The following is a 19,831-nucleotide window of genomic DNA, read 5'->3' on the forward strand; positions in this document are numbered from 1 at the left end:
CAAAAGAAAGAACAACAACCCAATCAAAAAATGGGCAATGAACCTAAATAGATACTTTTTAAAAGAAGACATAAGAAATGCCAAGATACATATGAAAACATGCTCAAAATCACTAATCACCCAAGAGATGCAAATCAAAACAACAATCAGGTGCCGTCTCACACCTATCAGAATGGCTATCATCAACAAATCAATAATGACAAGTGCTGGGGAGGATGCAGAGGAAAAGGAACCTTTGTGCACTGCTGTTGGGAACGCAGACTGGTGCAGCCACTATGGAAGACAGTATGGAGTTTCCTCAAAAAACTAAAAATGGAACTCCCATTTCACCCAATGATCCCACTTCTAGGTATATATCTCATGAAACTATAAACACCAATCAGAAAGGATATATGCACCCGTATGTTCATAGCAGCACAATTCACCATAGCTAAGGTCTGGAAACAGCCTAAGTGCCCATCAGCAGATGAGTGGATTAAAAAACTTTGGTGCATCTACACAATGGAATACTATGCTGCTGTAAAAGGAAGGAACTCCTACCATTTGCAACAGCATAGATGGAGCTGTTGAACCTTATGCTAAGTGAAATAAGCCAGTCAGAGAAAGATAAGTATCACATGATCTCACTCATTTGTGGATTATAATGAACAACATAAACTGATGAACAAAAACAGATTCAGAGACAGAGAAGAATTGATTAGATTCTCAAACCTCAGAGGGAATGTAGGGGAGGATGGGGGTTAGGGGGAGAAATCAACCAAAGGACATGTATGCATGCATATCAGCATAAACAATGGATGCAGACAACAGGGGGTGAGGGGGAGGGGGAGGGCAAAATTGGTGGGGTGAAGGGACAATGGGGGGTGAAAGACACATTTGTAATACCTTAATCAATAAAGGGAAAAATAAATAAAAATCTCTGAACTCCTGTCGTGAAATCTTTTCTGCATGAAGTCAAGAACTCAAACATTAGAGGCCAAGCTGAGGCAGACCAACTTCAGGCTGGATCCTGTGCCCAAAAAGTTTATGCCTGGGACACCCTGTATGAAGACAGAACAAGGCATGATTTTGCTTACAGGACTTGGAAGAAAACATCATGGCCCACAATCACTTTGTTGTTGTTGAGTCAAATCAATCTTAACACTGTTCATTTTAAAACTGTCTTGATTGATTTTTTAAAGAGAAAGGGAATTGAAGAAACGTCAATGATGAGAATCATTGACCAGCTGCCTCCAGCATTCCCCCTACTGGGATGGAACCCCCAACCTGGGTATGTGCCTTGATCTGGAATCCACCAATGATATGTTGGTTGATGGGTACACGCCCAACCACTGAGCCTCACCGCTGTGCACACTATTATTTTTTATTGTTGACGCTATTCCAGATGTTCTCAATTTCCCCCCCATCCTCCTCCCCCCTTTTCTCCCTCTACCCTGCCCCCACTGCTTCTAGTCCCTCACCACATTACTGTATATGTCCATGGCCTATGTATATATGCATATACTTAGTTTAAAATGTTTTTGCTGATTTTAGAGAGTGGAAGGGAGAGGGAGAGATAAAAGCATCAATGATGAGAGAATTTCTGATTGGTTGCCTGGTGCATGATTCCACCCACACGTTGGAAATTGATCCTGCAACCCATGTATGTGCCCTGACCAGGAAAAGAACCAGTGTCACATGACCTCATCATTTGTGGAACATAATGAACAGCATAAATTGATGAACAAAAATACATTCAGAGACATAGAATCATCGAACACACTGTCGAACTTCAGAGGGAATTTAGGAGAGTGAGGGGGGTTAAGGGATCAAGCAAAGAACTTATATGCATTCATATAAGCATAACAATGGCCATAGACACTTTGGGGGCTAAGGGCATGTGCTGAAGGGTAGGGGTGGCTGGGCATAGGTCAATGGGTGAAAAAGAGGTTATATGTAATAATACATGTAATATTATAAAAATAAATAATTTTAAAATATAAAAATAAAATAAAAAGAACCGTGACCTGGTTCACAGGTCAAGGCTCAGTCACGGAGCTACACCACCTGGGCTGCATTATTTTAAAATTTACGAAAATACATATATTTTTTATTCTTGATATATTATCGATGTCTCCCATTTCCCCCTCTGTATATATTCTTTGGTGGATCTCTGGCATTCCTCCCCACCTCCTTCCCCTCAGAGATCTGTTAATCGGCTCCAGTTAGCCAGGCCTCTGGTCCCATCTAGTCCCTCCCCTGGCGTCACTTGCTGAGCCACATCATCTTTATTCATATAATTCAAAGGCTGAGATGCTAGCACTACACTGAGCTGTTGAGAAAACTACATTACCCAGACAGCACTGCACGCGTGTGAGCGGGGTTAAAGGGCATTTCGTTGTCTGCGCATCCAATTAGGGCGGGACTTCCGCCTTCCTCCTCGCGGTGGTCATTTTCACCTCTCAGGTCTTTGTTCACAGACTTCCAGGCTTCAGGGCGCTGGTCGTGAGGAGGAGGAGGTCTGGGAGGCAGCGCGCCTGCCGTGCGGGGTGTGTCTGAGGCTCCTTGAGCCCCAACAGCCCGAGATTGGGGTCCCCGTGCCCCCCGGACTCCTCCCTGCTCACAGCGTCCCGCAGCCGGACCCCATTTCACCCTCCAGCCTTGGGGACCGGCCTCTCAGGTCCCGCCGCCCAGGTCCCAGCGCTCAGAATGGTGAGTCCCTCGTGGGTGACACAGGGCTGATGGGGGAAGAGGGTGAAAGGCTGCGGGGCCGCCTTGTAAGGACGTGACGGTGCGACTGCGCAGGGAGGACTCGGGACCCGGGCCTGTTGTGGGTGTAAAGGCAACAGAGAGACGAGGTGCGGTTTTGCACGAGGAGCTTTACCTTCACTCTCAGGACGCTGGGGCCATAGATGTTAGGGTCGCGGAAGGAGGAACACGCGGGCCAAAAGGGAGAAGAATCATGGATTTATTAGGCCACCTGGAAGGCCCGAAAACGGTCCTGTTGGGGGACTTGGGAGGCAGAAGCTGGTCCCGAGGCTGCCACAGCGTCACTTGTCTGGTTTTGCTGCTTTTCTGGGCCTGGAGCTGAAATGCAACTGAGGCCTAGATGTGATCTTTAGGGAGGAAAAGGTCAGGGGTCTTAGTTGCCTGACTAGTTATTTGCTAGGGGAGGGGAGGTACCCAGGGAGCGAGGTTCTTCTTTCCCAGTTTTGCCCCTTGCTGGCATCCGGAGCTTTCTTGTAGGTCCTGAGACAGGATTTCCAAACGGGAAGAGCAGTAGTTAGGCCCCGTGCCAGTTCCTACCTCTGCTGTGATGCCCAGGGTTATGAGGAGAGGGATTACCTGAACTGCATGCACTTTTGTGTCGGATATGGTGGGTTACAGGGGCCAGGTAAAGACTGATTATTGGTGGCTACATATGCATTGGGTGAGCCATTGATGAGGGTAAGGCAGGGTCTTGTGTGCCCAGCCTGGCGACTGTAATTGTTAGGGGACTCCAGCTCATGTGATGGAGGTGTTCCGGGGATGGGTTTTAAATGGAAAGGTGGAACCACGGGGTTTGCTCTGATAGTTTAGCTGCAGTGGGGTGGTTAGGAGTACCTGCTAAGGGCCTTGCCATTGGGGCTATAAATTATTTGGTGGGTGGGTTTCCTTTAGGTCGGCAAACTCTTTAGTCAACAGAGCCAAATAGCAGTACAATGACTGAAATTTCTTTTGAGAGCCAAATTTTTTAAACTTAAACTATATAGGTAGGTACATTGTTATTAACTTAAATAGGGTGCTCCTAAGGCTTAGGAAGAGCCACGAACCGCAGTTTGCCCACCATGGCAAGGACCCAGTCCCCTGGCTGTAGAGGCTTAGTGGGATGTCTCCCTTAGAAGGTGGAGGGAGGGCTTGATTAGCATGTTCTCTTAGTAATTGTTGGAATAGATTTAAAATGGGGACATAGGCTCCGAGAGGGTTTCTGTGGAAGGCAAGTTTCCTAATAAGAAGAGTCTTCCATACATGAATTCAAAGGGACTAAGAAAGGAGGATGCATGGTGGGGGGATTGATCTTTTGTGCATAAAGCCTAGCAGTAGGAGATCAGTTTAAGGTTCTTTAGTTTTGAGAGTTAATTCAGTTAGGTGGGACTTAACGAAGGAATTTCTCTTTTCCACCTTGCCTGAAGATTGGGGCTGGTGGGGGAGTGTAAATTCCACAGATTATTCTGAGTGGAGGAGACCTGTTGAGTTATTTGATAAATGAAAGCAGGTCCATTATCTGCTGGTAATGAGGTGGGGAGGTTGGATCTGGGAATGATGTGCTGAATGGGAGCTTGTGTGACCTCAGTGGACTTTACAGACTCAATGGGGAATGCTTCTACCCAGCCTCAGAAGGCATCTACAAGGGTTAAGAGATATTTGTTCTTTCCTTTTTTAAAAATAGGAAGCATGTGAGTGAAGTCAATTTGCCACTCTTGTCCAGGGATTTGACATTTTAGAAGGCTATAAAAGGGGAGAGATGTTCCCAAATATCGAGCAGGAATACCTGTGAGGCTTTCAATGCTAGTGTCAGGAACTGTGAATGAGCGCTGGAAATAAAGTGTAGGCTTCAACTTAAGGATGTAAGCAACAGGAGTGAATCTGGGAGGGGCTGCTTTAGCTTACTAGGAGAGAAGGGGTTCCTTTGGGACATCAGGGGTGATCAGGTCTTGACTCACTGGTCAACACAATCCTTCTGCCCATTCACAAGTAACCAGCTTTAGCCAAAAAGTAAACAAACAGCATTTACATTTATGAACACACTTTAAACACACTCTTACTTTAATATGCCTTCCTCAAAGTACAAGAGACCATGGGTAATAAAAACTAGGAGCATGCAAATTGAAACATGTCTAGCAATCAATGTTTCAGTATTTTATTCTGTTTTAAAGTATTTAGATGTTTATCTTTTAACCCAGCAAAGCTCCAAAGCCTGTAAGTTACCAAAGACTCTAGAAAAGTATGTGTAGGCACCTGATGCTGGAGAAAAGGCAAGGGGAGGAGAGAGCAGGCCCTGCAGCCTGTCCCCAGGCATCCAGGCGCTTGCTACATTTTTCCTTAGTGATAACATGCTAAGGTTTGGGTGATAATGAGTTCAGCTTCTGACAGTAGGCAGACTTTTAAGTAAGCATTTCTAGTTTTGCAGCAAAGAAAGTTGTTCTTTGGGAAGGGGGTGAGGGGATGTCAGAAGGCACCCAGGTGAGAGCAGTTTTCAGAGTATTAAAGATCTAAAGGCTCCGTGAGGCAGGGGTCCTATCATAGAGTAGCTTTGTGAGAAGACTCAAGCTGGGACCTCAGAGGCAAGAGTACCCAGCGAGCCTGAGAAAGGTGAGTATTTCTTGTTCAGAAGAAAGGGCAGTCATGGAGGAGATAACACATTCACTTCACAGTCTAAGGAATGGCACAGATGTGTGGGGTGAGAGTGAAGCTGAGGTAGGTGACTGTTGTTTGGGACAACCAGGTTTTATGAGGGTTTGCACTGTAGTCCTGGTTGGGCACTGAGGTAGAAAGAGGAAAGAGTTGATGGGGGTGTTTAATAAGATAGACTGTAGAGGTGAGGTGGCTAATGACTGTGAAACTAATCTGTCAACCCCCATAATGGAGACTGAGGAGGGGACAAGGGTCCCAGTGAATTCCGGGAGGGCAGAATAAGTGGCCCCAGTGCCAATTAAAAAGAAGATTGGCTTACCTGCCACCACATTGTTACCCGAGGCTCTGTCCTGCTGACATAAGTCTGTGGAGCCCTCTCAGGGCCTGGGCAGCTTCAGTCTTTGGTGGCCATATCCAGGAGGTCTGGGAGCTTCAAAGCGGATCCAAAAGGTGGCCTTGCTGGGCTGGCCGAAGTCTGACCTGGAGGGGCCAGATTGCAGTCTGATTTCCATTGGCCTTGCCTTCTTCACTGTGGGTAGGGCACAGCCAGGGGTCTCGGGTTTGAGCAGGGCTTAGTCCTTCCTTGTTGCATTTGAAGCATGGGCCTGGAAGAGGCTTAGCCCCTGACTTACTCTTGTTTGGAGGACCAGCACTTCATTTGGGGTTCTTGAGAGTAGTGGCTAGGAGCTGATGGGCCTTCGCATGATCAGCCTTGGCCTGATCTCACCTTTGTTTTTGAATTGGGGTCTCCTCCTCTCTATTATTAAAAACCTCAGCAATCAGGTTAAGTAGGTCTTTTTGAGGCGTTTGTGGGCCTGTGTCTACTTTTCAGAGTTTATAGTGTATGTCGGGGGCTGATTGGAATATAGAATGGCTGTTCAGAAGAAGGGCTCCCTCTGGGGAGGTGGGTTCTAAGGTGGTAAATTTGTGTAAGGCTTCTGCGAGGCCAGAGAGGAGAACTTGGTTTTGGTCAGGGCCTTGAGTGATTTCATTAAGTTTGTCATAATTGACCGCCTTATGGGCAGGCTTTTGAGGTCAACAATGAGACAGGCTACAGAGCCAGTGCCCTGGAGATCTGACCTGATAGCGCCATCTGGGTTGGCCACCGAGTTCTGTCTATGGAGGGCACAGCATGGTCCTGAGCTGCTAGTCAGATGTGCTCCTTCTCCTCTGGGGTGAGAGAGGACGACAGGATGACTCAGATGTGATGCCAGGTCAGGCCATAGGACTGGGCCATGTACTTAACTTCCTTAGTAAAGGTGGTCGGGTTGGTGAAAAAATACCTGAGATGCCTCTCAATCTGTGTGAGGTCGGACATGGAAAATGGGATGTGTACCCAGCCAATACCCTCAGTTCCTGCTCCCACCCTCAGGTGTAGAATGGGTGTAGGAATAGAAGCAGCTGTTGAGGAAGGCAGTCTTAAGGTGGCCCGAGAGCAAGTGTTAGGTGGGAAAAGGCTGTATTGGAGCTCGAGTTCTTGGGATTTCGACTTTCAGGGGCTGGGGAGAAGGTGGTTGCTGGTTAGGAGGGTCTGGATTTGGGAATCTACTGCAAGTGAGGGAAGGGCTGTGTAAGAAGATGGAGGTTCGTGGCCTGCTGGGTGAAAAGTGCATTCAGCATCAGAAATGTTAGGGGTATGATGTTTTGTGTGAAGGAGAAAGATCTGATGGGTAGAGCAGAACTGAGAGAAAGGATTGAGACTGAAGAGTGAAAAAGGCCTGGATGTAGGGAATCTCTGACCATTTTCCATTGCTGTGACAGAAATTATCTAAATTTTGCAATGTGTTAAAATTGAAAGTGCCATTTTTAGGCCATTGAGACTTATCATCTAGTTTATATTGTGGCCAAACAGTGTTAAAAAAAAAAAAATGAGGTGGTTGGGCATAATCTCCCCCGTGAGTGTGCAGAGGGAGTGTAGTGTGGCCCATGAGAGAGGAAGGGTGAGTGACAGACCGCAAACCCAGAGGTGACTAGGGGAGGTATCCCCGCAGCTAAACAAATCACCATGGGAAATGAGAGATGGCCTTCTGAACTTGGTGCCCCCACTCCAGAAAGACCCAAAGCTAAATGGCTGCGGAGTCTTCCTTCTGGTCTAGCACTAGGACTTTTACGGTAAGAGACTTTCGAGAAGTCACTTTGAGAGAGTGGGTAGAAGACTTGAGATGAGTGAATTTGTGGATAGTCACTCACCTAGAGAAGATGGGCCGGGTGGAATGGAGGGTCAGCAATGGAGCAATGGAGAAGGAGAGATTCCTGATCTGGCATAGTCATCGCCTGGCTCAGGATGGTTGATATGGGAGGGAGGTCTAATTGAGGCCTTTAATCGAGTCACCCCAATAGAATTTAGAGGTAAGCCCTGGTTGAGCTGCCAGTGCCTACTGCTCTCCGAGTAGCAAACTTTGGGTGACCAAAGCAGAGCAATGGTTCCCCATCCCTGTAGAACCATCCCATGTTTTGCCATCAAATGTTAGGGTCACCGAAGGAGGATCGCACTAGGCCAGAAAGGGTGAAGAATTATGAATTTATTAGGTCATCAGGATATCAGATGAGCTGAGCCCCAAAATGGCACCAGCGCCCAAAGATGGGGAGCCAGATTTTTAAAGGAGTCTAGAGTGGGCTTTTTCTGGTCAGAGAATCCTCTGTTTAGGTCTGCATTCTGGGAAATGCTGGAGGGGAGAGATAACAGTCTTAGCAAGTGGAATGTGGTCCAAACAAGTAGAATGTCCACTGTAAAATGGCATAAAGGAAAGTTCCCCGGGGAGGGGGTATCTGTTCAATTATTTGATCAGACTTAGCAATAGATGGTTGTGAAAAAAAGGGGGGAACATTTTCTGAATTAGGGTTCTAACTTTAACTATCATTGCTCAGAGGAAGAAAAGACTAGAAGACAGAGGACAGCAGTTGTGGAGAGGAAGGAGAAGTCCTGTAAATGATAAGGTAAGTGGCAAGAGTGAGCACTAAGGACGGAGCCCTGAGATAATACAGGCATCTGAAGGTCTCCTGACCTATGGGCTGGGCAAGGGTATAGAGCAGCCTTACCCCCTAGATCCTGGCGGTGTTTGCCAGGCTCTCAACAGACCATTTCCTTTCCACAAATTCCTGCAAATGCAGAAACGATTAGATGTACAAGGTTTATGGAACTTATTTCAGGGCCTCACACACTTGTGGCCTCTGAGATAGTTGTGTCCTGGGACTGTCAGCCACTCTTGTATCCCTTGGACCTGGGGACTTTGAACAGACACTAAGCCCAGAATCCTAAGGCCAGGATTAGGGCTTCATGACATGGACCTTGTTTTTAGGAACCAGTGTAATGAGTGGGAGGACTGCCAGGGCATAGGTTGCAGAATGTGCAGAGACTTGGAGTGAAGAGTGAGCTGATTTAGGAACCTGCAGGTATGTTTTTAAAATATATATATATACTGAGTGGCCAGATTATTATGTGTTCAGAGATCATTTGAGAGGATCCCTGATTAAGATCTGCAGTAATTTTTTTAAAAAAATATATTTTATTGATTTTTTACAGAGAGGAAGGGAGAGGGATAGAGAGCCAGAAACATCAATGAGAGAGAAACATCGATCAGCTGCCTCCTGCACACCCCCCACTGGGAATGTGCCCGCAACCAAGGTACATGCCCTTGACCGGAATCGAACCCGGGACCCTTGAGTCCGCAGGACGATGATCTATCCACTGAGCCAAACCGGTTTTGGCAGATCTGCAGTAATTTAATGCACCGCTGCCCTTCTGTTGTCTTGTACCAGTCTTGCCACTCTCTCTTCTGCCCTAACATTGCCTAGTCGCTGACGGCCACAATTCGCACTTCCAGACCCAGATTTTTGGCTGACAGTCCAGTCTTTAAACACTTTATCAACAGCTGCTCTGGAACATTTAATGAATTCAGCTGTTTTGCTGATACTCGCTCCATGGTTCCAAGTGCCAACAATCATCCCACGTTCAAAGGCTGTTAAATCGTGTTGTTTACCCATATCCTTAGCAAAAATCACTTCTACTGTCATGGCAAACAAACTGCTTCCCTATTTATAATGGTCTGGCCCTCTAGCAACTTCAGTGCGAAATTGTAGCTAATTTGCCTACAAATGTCAGGTGATCATAATAATCTGGCCACCCAGTGTATATATACTGATTTTAGATATAGAAAGGAAGGGAGAGGGAGAGAGACAGAGAAACAGTGATGAGCAAGAAACAATGATCAGTATAACTACCTGTATAACCCCTATTTTGGATCCAGCCCACAGCCCAGGCATATGACCTTACCAGTGCATGGTTCTATACTCAACCAATTGAGACACATCAGCCAGGACTGTAGATCACTTTCATACAGGGAATCATGGTCAGGTTGGTAATGGTAGTAATAGATCAGAAGGGACAGTGTGAGCCTGAGGACTGGCTTTCCTGCTGTGGCCAGTATTTGTGGGTCACAACACAGCATAGGGATAGAAGTTGTCCTGTTGAGTGTCAGGGAGAGATCGTGGTTTTGCAGTGGCCAAGACCTTTAAAAGAGGAGTAGACCTGAGATTAATTTGGAGGCGGAAGAGTTATTGAAACATTAGACTAGGGATGGTACATATTAACTTCTCTAAACACTCACCAGAATTTTGTTGTGGTCTTGGGTGTGGCCTGTATGTGAGGAGTTACAGTCAGTCTTGTGGATTACTTACAGGCTTGAGTGGTCATCTGTGAGACTCACTAGGCATGGAACAGAGAGCCATAGGGGCTGGGACTTGAGTGGTGTTTAAGTGAGAGATGTTAGCAAGCATCCTCTGGACAACACATGAAAAGTAATAAGATGTTAAGGAGAGGACTATGGGGCTGGGGCTAAGAGAGTGTAGGTGTGAGAGAGGTGTGGTAAAGAGTGATGTGCACTTGAAGAGGGAATGTGAATTGATGGCCACAGCACCCTGACATTGACATAAGAGTGAATGACGAGAGAGTCCATTTCTGGTGGTGTCTGGATGATTCAGTACAGTGACTTTTAGGGTGATTGCCTGTAAAGAGGGTTGTTTTGGTGCTACATTCTAGGTACAGAGCTTAGGTGCCATTTACCTAACCACCTGCCTTTTGTTGTTGGGGATGACACCCTGGATAATAGGAGTGAGTAAGATACATCAGTGTTACCCAGGCTTCAAAATCTCCACTGGAATGGGTAAGGGAGAAGGGTAAGGAGTAAGAGATTATGGATGTGGTGAACTATAATTTTGGAAAAAATTGATTAGGAAACAATTTGTCCTCACCACAGCAAATTTGCATTACCTTTGAAGTTGTGCTTCTGAAAATGAAGCTGTATGAGAGAAGTGTTGTTCAAAGAACTCTGTGCAACAGGTAGTGCAAAGCCATGGCCTCCGTACCTTGGTATTGGGGTCAAGAGGGTGCAGTGTGATGCCATGTATTTGGTGTCTTTGAGAAACAATATGAGGGTATTGCCTGACAAGACCAGTATCAAATCACTCACACTATCTTTATGGCCAGCATCTCTCTTTAACCTATGGTTTTGACACCCACTCTGTTGATAAAAGTCAGTGTGGTGTACACAGGAGTCCATAGCTCAGGTGTCTTATCTGCCTTTATTATAGTGGGAAGACAAAATGTCAGTAGGAATATAAGAAGACAATGGCTTTCATGGGATGAAGGCCTGGTATTTTCTCTGGAGTGGACAGAGCAGATGGGTGTGGAGGGTGGGGAGTATGACAGACTTAGAATCATAGGAGTGAAGCTGATCTTGGGCTGTACTGTCCCCATTATGACAGGATATGAACTTTGAGGACGTGGCCATTGTATTCTCTCAGGAGGAATGGGGGCTCCTTGATGAGGCTCAGAGACTTCTGTACTGCGATGTGATGCTGGAAGTGTTTGCACTTGTGTCATCTGTAGGTAAGACCTTCACTTTCTCCCAGTGTCCGGAGGTGATGCCCTTTCCCTTTATTCCTCAGGCATAGCTTTCTCTCTCCCACAGCGAGAACATGGCCCCTGCTAATTTTCTCCAATGTCTTGTCAAATGAGCTGGATGGTGAGTCCTGAGCAAAGGACTCCACGAACATTCCGCTAACAACTGTTACCTCAAAATGTACAGGAAACAGGAAGTCAGGAATCTTGCAGTGAGCTTAATGGGTCCCAGCTTGCACTTTTTCTTCATGGGAGGGTGACAGTTTCCATATACATGGCTTCAACTGCTGCCATTTTTCTCTAGATAAAGGTTCTTTGTGGTGACCTATGCCATGTTATGGTATTTACTTACATGAACAATAGGCTGTTCTTGTGAGACCCTCAATCAATTGTTTCTTATATTCTCTTCCCTGAATACTGTAGCAAGCTGTGTTGCTCTGGACCAGTGCTGCCTGTTCACCTCTTTGTCACCTGTTCCTCTACACGGGTGCCTCTGCAGTATTCTGCAACATTGACTTGCACATGTGTTATGAGGTGCATGTACGTGCTAATTAGTCCTCGAACCGGCTACTCCTTTATTGAATTTTACTTGGAGTAAGACGTAACCAATCTCTTGCACAGCTTGCCCCCATCCCAGCAGACAAGCCATGCTAAATGCTGTTAGTTGAAGTATTAGCTGGAAATCCATATTCTAATCCATGTGGTGCTTGCCATGTGTGTGTCATATTTCTGGTGAGGCCTCCCTGTGTTGTGATCTTCATTAGCCCAGAAAGTGACAAGAGCCTCTTATTAATCCTTCCTGCTCATCTCTTATTTTCACACAATTGCATGGAACCAACGTGTGATGTGTGACACACTTTTGTAATGGGGCTTCCCCCTGTCACCACATTCAACATTCATTTCCTTACCCTTTCTCACTTTTCAGGTTGTTGGCATAAAATCGAATGTGATGAGGCCTGTTCTGTATCTATACAAGGAGAGTCGCACGTCAGGGCTTCTAAGACAGCTCCAGTCACCCAGAAGATCCCTCTGTGTAAGCGGTGTTTCTCTGTGTTAAAAGGTATTTTGCACCCGACTGGTTCACATGCAGCATATTTTAAGCAGAAAGCCTTCTGTAGTGATGCACGTGTTGGAGACTTCTGTTTCAGTGCAAACCCTCACAAGCAACTGAGGAATGAATGTGAAGATGAGCCCTGGAAAGAAGCTATGGACAGGGCCTCCTTTGTGAGCATGCCCAGCTTCTACTTATCTTCAGTGCCTTCCGCCAGCAGGGAGGTTGGGGAAGACTTGCAATACAACTCAGAGCTTCCCCAGCATCAGGCCACTCTCAACACTGAGGAGCTACACTGTGGCAGTGAGATTTCCCAGGAATTTCACAGTGGAAAAAGTCATCACCATTGGGGTGAATGTGAAAACGCTGCCAGCCACAACCTGAAAGTTGTTCAGTGTCAGGGTGTGTGTTCTGGAGAACTGCTTTATGAATGTAACAAATGTAGGAAAGTTTTTAGACAAATTTTTAACCTCATTCAACATAAAAGAGTTCACACTGGAGAAAAGCTGTATGAGTGTAGAGAATGTGGGCTGTCCTTTCCTCTAAGGGCTCACCTCACTAAACACCTCCAAGTTCACACTGGAGAGAAGCCATATGAGTGTACTGAATGTGGTAAGTCTTTTACCAAAAAATATATACTTAATAGACACTTCAGAGTTCACAGTGGCAAAAAGCCATATGAGTGCTGTGGTTGTGGAAAGTCCTTCAGAGATAAGGCTGCCCTCAAACAACACCAGAGAGTTCACACTGGAGAAAAGCCCTATAAGTGTACAGAATGTGGTGTGTCATTTCGTGTAAGGTCTTCCCTCACTGGACACCTCAGTGTTCACACTGGAGAGAAGCCATATGAGTGTACTAAATGTGGGAAGTCTTTTTGCCAAAAATACAACCTTACTAAGCACCTGAGAGTTCACAGTGGCAACAAGCCATATGAGTGCTGTGATTGCAGAAAATCCTTCAGTGATAAATCTTACCTCAAAGAACACCAAAGAGTTCACACTGGAGAGAAGCCATATGAGTGTGCTGAATGTGGGAAGTCTTTTAGCCAAAACTCGAGCCTTATTAAGCACCTGAGAGTTCACAGTGGCGAAAAGCAATGTGAGTGCCGTGATTGTGGAAAATCCTTTAGTGATAAATCTTACCTCAAACATCACCAGAGAATTCACACAGGAGAAAAGCCCTATGAATGCAGAGAATGTGGGCTGTCCTTTCCTCTAAGGGCTCACCTCACTAAACACCTCAGAGTTCACACTGGAGAGAAGCCATATGAGTGTAATGAATGTGGAAAGTCTTTTAGTGAAAAATATAAATTTAATAGACACTTCAGAGTTCACAGTGGCGAAAAGCCATATGAGTGCTGTGATTGTGGAAAGTCCTTCAGTGATAAGTCTACCCTCAAACAACACCAGAGAGTTCACACTGGAGAAAAGCCCTATAAGTGTAGAGAATGTGGAATGTCGTTTAGTGTAAGGTCTTCCCTCACTGGACACCTCAGAGTTCACACTAGAGAAAAGCCATATGAGTGTACTGAATGTGGGAAGTCTTTTAGCTGCAAATCTAGCCATATTAAACACCTGAATGTTCACACTGAAGTAAAGTATTAAATGTGCAAGGAACGTTTTCTTTTTCTCACTTAGTATAACAACACTGAAGGCGAATTTTTGGGACCTATTTTTCTGAATGTACACCCCATTTAATGGAACATTCACTCTGATATATTCCTCATAAGTTTCAAGTACAAGTGAGGCTTGAAGGAGCTCCATTGTACTTGCTAACATGCCCAGACGTACTTACTGCCCAATTGAGGTCACAGCGAGCATCTGTGGCTGACGAAATTTCACTTCTACCACCTGGCTCACCTGAAGAGTGTGCATCAGTCACAACCCCTGTGTGCTCAGGGGAAATGTATTCTCTGTTCCCACTTGTGCTTGAGAAAATTATGATTACTTCAAGCTCTTGACAGGATCTTCCTTCCTTTCTGACTAGGGAATGCTTCTGACCCAGGGTTTGTCCAGACCACCCATCCTCAGCTAAGGAGTGCTACCACTTTCAGGGACATTGTGGGTCTCACATTATGCTTTTATGAATTGTTTTACTTTCTAATTCACCAACCTGCAAATTGCTTACTGTCCTCTGTTCTGATTTATGAACTTTAGTAAAGATTTTTTTCTTTGAGGCTTTATTATTTTTTTAATCTCACTCTCTGGATGATTTGATACAAAAGTTGTGATCTGTCATCATGGCAAGGTGCATAGATATGGTGGGGTCCCACAAACTTTCTGTGCTTTGGAAAGTTATAATAATGTCAGAAAAATCACTCTTTGTCAATAATGGCTTATTTTATACCACTGACCAAGGCAATGAAAGAAAGTTTGCATAACTTTGTGGTTCTAAATTGCAGTCTGGTGCCTCTAACGTTGGTGAGGTCAGTGTTCCACCAGGAGAGGAGCCCTTTTTTGTGTTCCTATCATTGTTCTCACATTATCCTCTGACTTGTTGTTTTAGGTCAGGGGTGGGCAAACTTTTTGACTCGAGGGCTACAATGTGTTCTTAAACTGGACCGGAGGGCCAGAACAAAAGCATGGATGGAGTGTTTGTGTGAACTAATATAAATTCAAAGTAAACATCATTACATAAAAGGGTACGGTCTTTTTTTTTCAATAGTTTTATTCATTTCAAATGGGCCGGATCCGGCCCACGGGCCGTAGTTTGCCCACGGCTGTTTTAGGTTCTAATTCACCAACTTAAAAACTGCTTGCTGTCCTCTGTTCCGGTTTATGATCTTTTTAGTAAAGGTGTTTTTTGCTTTTGTACCTTTAATTTTGTGGGTTATAGTCACTGCCTGGGATGACTATAAAGGATAGTTGTGATCTGTCAGCATGGAGAGGTGAACAGATATGAGGGGGTCCCAAACATTCTGTGCTTTGGAAGGCACATAATAATGGCAAAAAATCACTCTTTGTCCAATCTTGGTTTATTTTCTTTGCTAACCAAGTCCTTTAATAAAAATCTGCATGACTTTTTGGTTCTAATTTTGTAGCCTGGTGCCTGTATTATTTATGAGGTCAATGATCACCCAGAAGAAGAGTCCTTTGTTGTGTTTCTGTGAACAATATGAATTATATTCTCTGTTCATAGTATGTCTTACATACTGCACAGGAGCCCTGTGCCATGTTGTGTGAAATTTCATAGGCTGGTTATTTTTGTTGTAACACTGTGAAGTGCAACTAATATTGGGACAGACACTTGTTTCATAGCGAGTGGAAGAGACATCAGTATATTGGATGAAAATTGCCTCTTCTGAACATTATCCATTAATGACCCAATCCTGAAGCTTGTTTGTGCTTTTTGTAGCTGAAGTGATTGGTTTTGAAAAGAAGCTCATAGTTTTAGGGATTCCCTGGGCCCCTCTATGGTGTTCACCTCAAGGTTATCACAAGAGGAAAAACTCAAAGCTAAAGGAAGGATAATCGTATAATTAGTCCCAGGTTGTGTGTTTTGTGACAATTAGCATTCCTGATCAATCTGATGGCAGTAGCCTTCCCTTCTGGACAGTATTTGCTGCCACAGAGGCAACAATGATTCTCAAGAAATGAGGAGAGAGATGGTGATGTCTATATAGAGTTGCCATCTTAATTTCCTAAGAACAGAGGGATAGCTATGTTTTTATTTGGAACCAAAATTAAGGCTTTACCTACTAGGTGTACTGGGTAATAATGGTGGACTTTGTAATCAAAGAAAACACAAAAATTTCAAGAGAAATATCAAAAGTGTACGAATTTCATCAACCAGGCCTTTATTTTTATATATTTTAAAATGTATTTTTATTGATTTTTACAGAGAAGGGCAAAGGGAGAGAAACATCAATCTCCTGCCTCCTGCATGCCCACTACCGCAGATCCAGGCGGGCATGTGCCCTGATCTGGAATCAAACCAATGACCTTTCAGTGAATGTGATCATGCCCGACAATATAAGACACAGTAGCCATGAGAGTTTATACTTTTATTATTTATTTACCGTTGTATTATTTTCAATACTAACAACTCTAACCTAGTTTTACACACCCTGTATTTACTTCTTGCCCTTTTATACTCTTCTGGATTCTCTAGCCTTCCATACAGCCATCGATTTACATCCTCTTATAATAGATGAGTTCGTATTTTTCATAATATTATAGGCACTATAAGGTGTATAATTTTTAACGAACTATGACTTCTTTCTTGCTACACAGGTATTTTTAGATTCAATAGTAATGTTTATGTAAAGTTAATTTTTTATTGATAATAATATTGTATTCTATGGATAACCACTTTATCCACTGATCTGTCAATGGTTTCGGTTATTTCCAAATTTGGGGTTTTATAAATAAAACTGCTGGGAATATTGCATTCAGTTCTTACTACAGGTGTATGTTTTATTTATCTAACTGTTGCAGTGTCAGTGAATATGTTACATTTTAAGATGTGCAGATCTGTGATCTAAAATGGTCATTCCCTTTGCCTTCCCAGCCACCCACAGTAATGAAATTTCCAGGATTTACATTACCTGCCAGCACATGTGATGGTTATTTTTTTAAATAGTAGGCTAGGCAATGACTATACTGTTAACTTGTTTTTCTTTAATAACATTTCTCTAAGAATTCTTTTTTTTTAGAATATATCTTACTGATTTTTTTTTACAGAGAGGAAGGGAGAAGGATAGAGAGTTAGAAACATCAATGAGAGAGAAACATCTATCTACTGCCTCCTGCAAACCCCCTACTGGGCATGTGCCCGCAACCAAGGTGCATGCCCTTGACAGGAATCGAATCTGATGCCTTTCAGTCCATAGGCCGATGCTCTATCCACTGAGCCAAACCGGTTACGGCTCCCTAAGAATTATTGATGGTGAGCATTTCGTCTTGCATAATTTACACTGTCTTTATCACCTTTGTTAAAATGTCTGCTCAGGATCCTTTGCCTACTTTTTAAGTTAATTTATTATTCTTACCAGTAGGAGGACAGTGCAGCATCTAAGACATGTGTTTGAGTTTCACTCCTTCCTCACTGACTCAAGTGACTTCTTTGCCATATGGAAACATTGGTTGTCAAATCTAGAAAGAAAATTGTTTTTCTCAACTTTTATCCTTTGGACAATTAATAGCCACTCACGCCATACACTTATAAGTATAATCTGCATTATTAATATTCTCCACCAGTGTTTTTTTAGTCTAAACATATAATACATAAAGTGAAGTCTAGGTTTGTAGTATTTCTCAATTTCCCTGGTGTAAATACTCTCATCATCACCAGGTTCAAACTGGCAAAATAATGACATGGAACATGGACATGAAAAGATATTTCAGTAGTGCAGCATTATATTCTATTTTCAGCATACTGATACAGTAGCAATGAATGTTCTCAAGAAAATTTATAATGAAACAACTGGATTATTGGGAAGTGGCAAGTATTAAACATTTTTAAAAGTTTGATATGTGTGTAATTGATTTAAAGCACACATTTTAACAACATATATATTAAAATAGATTTTATTGATTTCAGAGAAAAGGGAGAGAGAGGGAAAGATCAATGATGAGAGATAATCATTGATCAGCTGCCTCTTGCATGCTCCTACACTGTGTATCAAGCCTGCAGTCCTGGCTTATGCTCTGACCAGAATCTGACGTTGACTTCTTGGTTCATAGTTTGTACTCAACCACTGAGTAATATTGGCCGGGCAAAAACACACTTTTTAACAAACACTTTTATGTTTCCATAGATACCTGTCTCCCTGAAACCAAATCCTCCACTTTTCAGTGCTTCCTGATTGGCATATGCTGTTACTGCTGCAAGGACATTATCTACCTTTATAATAGCGTATTTCAAATATACCCATATAGAGAAAACACGAAACTTCATGAATTTTAGTCTAGTCTTCCATCACTGTCTCTCATCCCCGTGGTTCTGGTATCTCTCTATTCTCAGATACATTAATTATTTTACTTAAAACCCCCGATAAGTTTTTCCCTGGCCAGAGAGCTCAGTTGATTAAAGCATCATCTTAATAACGCCAAGGTTGCAGGTCCCATCCTCAGTCATGGAAGACTCAAGTAATGAATGTATAAAATTAGTGGGACAACAAATGGGAGTTTCTCTCTCTCTGTATTCTTCTATCTCACTCTAATCAATATAATTGTGTGTATGTTCACCAAATGAGTCAACACGTGTGCACACCATTAAGACTAGGCAGGGACCCTGTGGTGAACCAGCCATAAGGGTTCTCATGAGGGCAGAGCACACAGTGAGGGAGAGAACAGGAGGGGCGGGGCCCTGCTGTCAGTGTGGAGGGTGGGGAACTGGGGCTGAGCTGCACAGTCACCCACAGGTAATTATGACATCTGTGCTCCCTGAGACTAACCCCTAGGGGGCTGGGAAAAGCTCTGGGCCTAGACATGGGCCTTGTGGTCTCAGCACCTTCCAACCAGGGGTTGAGACTGGGCTATTTTGGTAGGGGAGGAGCCCAGATCCCTCTCAGGTGTTCCGGAGCAGCTCCTGATACTTGGGGCTCTCAAATCAGTCCACCCACATCTGAGCAGCCCGCACATTCCCCTGAACCCCACACACATTGTTGGAATCTATTTTTGAATTTCTGGGTAATTTTCCACTTTTACTTCATTAAAAATACCACCACCTAACCAGTCCTGGAGGTAGCATGGGTTCTCCAGGTAACGGTGCTGTGCATTTTCAACGGTGAGACCATTCAGCAGTACAAGCATTTCCAGAAGGGGAGGCTTGGTCTCAACATGATACCTCATTGGGGGCATTCATTACGGGTGGCATCCACCCTCCATAAGTTTGTCCTGTGCAGAGCTGAACCTTTCACCTGAAGTGAGGTGATGGAGCCTGGACTCTGAGGGACAATATACTGTGGGATGTGAGGTTGAGGGGAGCAGAGAGGTTGGGCCCCTGGACAGGATTGGTGATAGGGTTTCCTGCCAGCCTATGGCGGAGGGTACATTGTGTGTGTGTCCTGTGGCACTGTCTGGGTGGATCCAACTGTTTGTTTCTGTGTGTGTGTGTGTGTGTGTGTGTGTCCACATCCCTCAGGGTATTGCACATGTCTACAGTGTGGGTCTGTGTAAACCTAGACATTAGCCAAATACCTGAGTGCCCCGCAGAGGCTGGCTGTGTTCTGCACTTGTGTGTTTCTGTGCTTGGGTTATCTGTATGTCTCTCTCTGAGTCTGTGCACCCCCATAATGGGCAAGTGCATAGCAGTATCTGTAGAGGCGTTTTAGAGGCACCTTCCTCTACATTAATATGTTCCACACCCAGGTGAGCCCCTTCTTCTCCCAGGAATCTGGTGTCCCTCTGGAGGTCCCATCTCAGGGCTCAAGGATGGATTAAACATAGGGTCAGTTCAGAGAATCCCAGGCTGTGGGAAGGTGGAGAATTGAGGAAGACTGATGACAGACAGGAGACATAGAGTGTGTATTGGGAACATTTGTGAAGGACACTAGTCTTTGTGAA

The 19,831-nt window shown here is 44.4% G+C and overlaps 1 protein-coding gene across 5 annotated transcripts in view; it reads left to right on the plus strand.

Annotated features, from left to right (window-relative positions):
* Positions 1-2,409: 2,409 nt before the first annotated feature.
* LOC118654959 (gastrula zinc finger protein XlCGF26.1-like) overlaps positions 2,410-19,831 on the plus strand; it is a 393,084-nt gene continuing 375,662 nt past the window's right edge. The window contains exons 1-4 of one of the 5 annotated variants that reach the window (XM_036306248.1): positions 2,410-2,691; positions 8,242-8,310; positions 11,137-11,260; positions 12,198-14,916. In XM_036306248.1, coding sequence (XP_036162141.1) covers positions 2,689-2,691; positions 8,242-8,310; positions 11,137-11,260; positions 12,198-13,927 — 1,926 coding nt within the window. In that variant the 5' untranslated portion in view covers positions 2,410-2,688 and the 3' untranslated portion in view covers positions 13,928-14,916. Of the gene's footprint in view, positions 2,692-8,241; positions 8,311-11,136; positions 11,261-12,197; positions 14,917-19,831 lie in introns of those variants that run through there. The other 4 variants (XM_036306249.1, XM_036306250.1, XM_036306247.1 and 1 more) reach the window with 4 other exon arrangements.

This window comes from Myotis myotis, unplaced genomic scaffold (assembly GCF_014108235.1).
Source record: "Myotis myotis isolate mMyoMyo1 unplaced genomic scaffold, mMyoMyo1.p scaffold_m19_p_40, whole genome shotgun sequence".
In the NCBI taxonomy this organism is placed as follows: domain Eukaryota; kingdom Metazoa; phylum Chordata; class Mammalia; order Chiroptera; family Vespertilionidae; genus Myotis; species Myotis myotis.